Source organism: Dendrobium catenatum, unplaced genomic scaffold (genome assembly GCF_001605985.2).
Source record: "Dendrobium catenatum unplaced genomic scaffold, ASM160598v2 fragScaff_scaffold_1468, whole genome shotgun sequence".
Lineage (NCBI taxonomy): Eukaryota > Viridiplantae > Streptophyta > Magnoliopsida > Asparagales > Orchidaceae > Dendrobium > Dendrobium catenatum.
The window spans coordinates 127,544-132,725 of record NW_021319930.1 but is presented as its reverse complement, the minus strand read 5'-3'; the positions used below and the strand labels follow the sequence as shown (position 1 = coordinate 132,725).

At 35.9% G+C, this 5,182-nt stretch overlaps 1 protein-coding gene across 1 annotated transcript; it reads left to right on the top strand.

Moving 5' to 3' along the window:
• The first annotated feature begins 1,100 nt into the window (after positions 1 to 1,100).
• Positions 1,101 to 2,042, top strand: LOC110095229. The gene has a single exon (XM_020820675.1). It carries the CDS (start codon positions 1,101 to 1,103, stop codon positions 2,040 to 2,042), a length of 942 nt encoding a protein of 313 aa, XP_020676334.1.
• The last annotated feature ends 3,140 nt before the right edge of the window (positions 2,043 to 5,182 follow it).

The window sequence follows — 5,182 nt, the reverse complement described above, 5'->3', positions numbered from 1 at the left end:
TCTGAAAACATATTAAACTTTGATGAGATTGATGCAAAGCTAATAGCATTAGATACAATCAAGCCTAACCTGAGCTCCTGACTATTATGTATAAGTTTATTTCTACTATTCCATGAATAAAATACCAAAGAACAATAAAAATTAGAAATAAAAGGATTAACTTTCACTAACCTTCCCAATTTATCCAAACAATCAAGCAATGAAGAAAAATTGGAATAAGAATGCCCCATTTATTCATCAAGGCAATAGCTTGGATTAACTATGAACAATTGACTACAATGTGCTCCACATCTACTATTGCCTCACACCCTCTTGGACTATGATTGTATTTCAACAATCTCCTGTACATCAAGAAGTTTGTATTAGGAATTGCATTCCTCAAGAGGCGCCACCATAAATAGTCAATCTAAGGATACAATTTTATAGTCTTCAAACATTTTCAATTCTATAAATAAACTGGAGCTTTCGCGTTCAAACACAAGGCCATACTAGCAATTATTTTACCAGAAAAGTTGTTTATAAGTTCCAGCTCATCAAATGAAAGCTTTAAGGAAATGAAGCCTCAAATTTAGAAATGAAATCTAAAAAGGGGTTATTGGTGATTCTCAGAGAGAGAGAGTCTGAGTTTTCTAGAGAGAGAAAATTTGAATTTTGAATTTTCATTTGGAGGTAACGTCCGGTTTCACTAAATGGAAGAGGATGATCGCCGACATTCTGCTGGCGATCCTCCCAAAGTTGATCAAAGGTCTACACCTGAGGATTTGAAGATGAGAAGCGTCATCAATAATGTCCGATGAGGTCAGTTTTTGGAATTCGATACTCTACCTTTGTCTTCGAATTCTCTATTGGTTGCAGGAAAATTGAAAAACATGGAGAATGTTGATGATTCAACAAATTTGGATTCAAATAAATGAATTCAATCGCTCGGAGTGAATCACCAGGGAGCTTTGGTGATCAAGGAAAACTCTTTTCCTTCTCTAAAGCTGATCAAGTGTGTGGAGGGTAAAGGCAAAGGAATAGTTCAGACGGTGGATACAGAGACTCCCATCAACTTGAAATCATCTTAAGTTACATCTGATGTTAATGCATCTACTTATGGAATGAAGATCTTCGTTAACCGATTCGTGAATTCGAATGCAATCCCTGGACCTTGTCGCAGCGTGATAAATGAGACTTCTCTAAAAATGGTTAATGACAATCTACATTCTAATATTAATGATAAAGTATCAGATGTAGCCAAGATGATTGATGTTATGCCTAAGTCAAATGCATCAGATCAAGTTAATCCTTGGAGTAATAAGCCTTTCATTAAGTTGGATTTCAAAGATGAAGAGGTATTGTTATCGGAAGATGGCATGGCTGTTAAACTTAATTTGGAATTGGAGGAGGAAAATTCTAAAAGACTATCAAAATCTCTGGTAATTAAGGTCTTTGGAAGAGATTTACCTTCCAACATAGTGGCATGGGAATTAAGAAAGCAATGGAGGCAATTTGGACAATTTCATTTCACTACTTTGGGTAAAGGTTGGTTTTTGTGCTCTTTCTCTTTGGCGGAAATGGTAGAAGATGTCAACTCAGGGGGGCCTTGGTTTGTGAATGAACACATCGTCCGTATGGAAAAATGGACTCCGGAATTTAACTCTTCAACAATTAAAGGACTTACTTCCCCTATTTGGATTAGAATGCCAAACTTGCCCTTGCAATGTTGGGATGAGAAAAATGTGGCTTGCATCTCTTCTAGAATTGGTAAACCAATCATGCTAGATGGAAATATGTTTCATTGGGGAAGAAAAGAATTTGTAAGAGTCTGTGTGAGGGTCAAACTTGATCAACCTCTTTCACTAGGAGTTTGGGTTGATAGCATGGGTGGAAGGTTCTTTCAAAAAGTGGAATATGAAAAAGTTTCAAACTTTTGCTTTGTATGTGCAAAAATTGGTCATTTTGATAAGGAATGCGTCCATTTAAATAAAACCCTTAATAGCTCGGAGAAAGAAGGAGATGGTGCTGTAAGGAAAATTGATGTAGAGGTTCATGAAGTTTAAAAAGATCCCACCTATGGGCCGTGGATTTTTGTTAACAATAAAAAAAAAAGAAAATCTTCAAGCAAATGAACAAGCCGAAGATTCCTGAGACCTTCAGATATGTAAGGAAGAATATAGTTTCAAAATCTGCTGAGGTAGTTAACAAAATTACTAAGACAGTTGGCTTAGGGAATAATGAACTCCCAGGGAGGCCAAATGTTTCAGATTCCCGGCTTGATGGAGGTAAAGTCCTTGTGAATGAAGTTACAGTGGAGCATACTAATCACATTAATGTTCAGTTGGAACAGAATATGTTGGTAAAGAACAATTGTGTTAGCTCAGAACCTATTCTTATTGCTTCAGATAATATTAATGGGAAGGGTTGCTTGCTAACTCAGGTATATCCTAAGGGATTATCTGCAAACTCGAGTACTCCCTATCAGTTTTCAGATCTCAAAATTCAGAATTTATCTTCAGAGCAAGAGGGGGTTGCTTCCAGATCAAGGAGGAATTGTAAATAATTCTTTTACTAAAATCAATCAAGTTGAAATTCGTAATTCTGGAGATGTTGTATTGGATTTAGGTGCTGTATTTAACACAGTCCATACTGCAGTTTTATCAGAACAGAGAAGTCCGGGAGGAAATCATGAGGCAGATCCAAAACTGAATGTTTCCAGTGTAATAAGTTTGAGCTATTAAATGATTTACGTGAAGATGACGTTGGTGCAAATTTTCAAGCGGAACAATTGATGAACGAAATAGAAGAAGGTGAAATTTAAGTGATGAAGGAAAAATTTCATAAGAAAGTGGATCCTACTATTGCTCAAAATACTACTGATATTAACAGCGAATCTCTACATGGAACTAACAGCTCGGTGAACATAGGAAAACCAACCTCTCAGAAGATTAAGCTAGCCAAAGAAATAAAGTTCTTGGGGATCCTAAATTCAATGTCAAGACAAACTAGAAACAGTGTTATCAAGACCAAGGGTGGGGAATCTCCCCATTCAAGTCAAAATGAATTCCATCAGTTTTTTGAATGGTAGTGGGGCTAATAAGAAGGAGGCCTCCCTTTATTTGAAAGATTTTATAAAAGAATGGGATGTATTATTTGTAGGTATAGTTGAAACAAAATTGACTTCTCTTTCTAAGGAAGACTTTGGTAAGATGATGGGAAAAGATTGGAATTTTTCATACTTCATCCATCCAGAGGAAATTCTGGTGGAATAATGGTTATCTGGAATTCTATTGTAGAGGATTTTTCTCTGACTGATTCTTCGGATCAATATATGGTCGGTGAACTGGAAATTTTCAACAAGGGTAAATGGAAAGTTGCTACAATCTATGGTAGCAGGAATGTCCAAGGTAGAAGAGAATTGTGGAGAATTTTAGATGAAGCTGTAGATCAAGAAATTCCCTTTGTACCTGGAGGAGACTTCAATTGTATCATCTCTCAAGATGAGAAGAAAGGAGGGAAAAAATTTTAATTCTCAGGCGGGCCAATGGAGATGAAATCCTTTATGAGTAGGAATGACTTACATGATGTAAGCATTCTTGGTTCCAAATTTACATGGTGTAATAATAAAATTGGGAGTGCATAAATACTAGAAAGGCATGATAGATGCATTCTAAATTCTAAAGCAATGAATCTTAGCAATCATGCTTCTATAAGGCATCTGAATAGAATCGACTCCGACCATTGCCCCATTGTTTTGAAACTATTTAATCAACCTCCTAATGGCAATAGAATTCAAAGATTTGAAGACATTTGGCTGTCTTATGCAGTAGCCACTTCGGTGGTCAGCAAATCCTGGGCTAAACCGGTGAGAGGAAATGATATGGAAGCTCTAAACAAAAGGATGAATAGAGTATTAAAGCCTTATTTTTTTTTAGTAAGGCAAAACACCAAAAACTTGAAGTTTTAAAGAAGAATTTGAAAATGGAAATTGAGGAATTACAGGTTGAAGAAGCTTTGGAGCAGATTTTTCCAGCCAGCAAAAGTTTGATCCTTAGAAACAAAATTTCTGAATTTAATTCTACTCTTGCTAGATTAAATACATGGTGGAGACAAAGGGCTAAAGCTAAATGGTTGAAAGAAGGTGATTTCAACTCCTCATTCTTTCATGCTGTTGCAAATGGAAGAAGGAATACCAAGTATATAAGACAACTCAAGAATGAGGTTGGTGATTTGATTGAAGATCCAGCCATTTTAAAAGACTGTTTTACTCAGTTTTTTAAGGAAAAATGGAAACATAGAGGCTGTAAATTGACAAATTGGCCAGATTTTGAAAACAACTTGAACCAAGAAGATTGTGAATTACTAGAGGCTGAATTTTCTAAAGAAGAGTTGGAGATAGTGATAAAAGAGCTAGACAACAATATTGCTCCTGGAATAGATGGGATCACCTACTCTTTTTTCAAAGCTTATTGGGATATAATAAGGAGGGATGTGTGGAAAGCCATTCAACTTTGCTTCTCTAGAGGAAAAATGTCATCTTATTGGAAGGAAACTTTGGTAATTCTTTTACCCAAAGCAAGCAACCCTCTTTCTCCTTCCAATTTTAGGCCTATTAGTCTCTGTATGTCTTTCTATAAGATAGTGGCTAAAATCCTTTTAAATAGATTAATGAAAGTCATTCATAGCCTTATGTCTGAAGAACAAGTAGCATTCATAAAAGGTAGGGCTTTATCTGATCACATGCTACTTTCCCAAGAAATTTTCCACAAATTCAGGCTTTCTAAATCTAAAAGAGGAATGGTGGTAGAAAAACTTGATATGGAACAAGCATACGATAGTATGGCTTGGGATACTCTCAAACAAATCTTGGTTTTCTTTGGCTTTCCAAGTAAATTTTCTAATCTATTAATGGATTGTGTCACTGATCCTATTTTCTTGGCTCAAATTAGTGGTGAGGTCTTGGAAAGAATTGTAGGGAAAAACGGATTTAGATAGGGGTGCCCTTTATCCCCTTATCTTTTCATTCTCTGCTCTCAATTACTCACTAAAGCTTTTACCGCCAAAGGAAGAAATTTGGGTTTAAAAGTTGCTCCATTGGCTCTCAGGATCTCTCATTTACTCTATGCCGACGACATCTTAATTTTCTCAAATGCTAAAGTAGAAAATATAAAGAAAATTAAGGAGATTACTGTGGAGTATGTTG

Bases quoted from the DNA above. Each gene is read 5' to 3' on its own strand.
- LOC110095229 (XM_020820675.1), top strand. From the start codon at position 1,101: ATGAAGATCTTCGTTAACCGATTCGTGAATTCGAATGCAATCCCTGGA.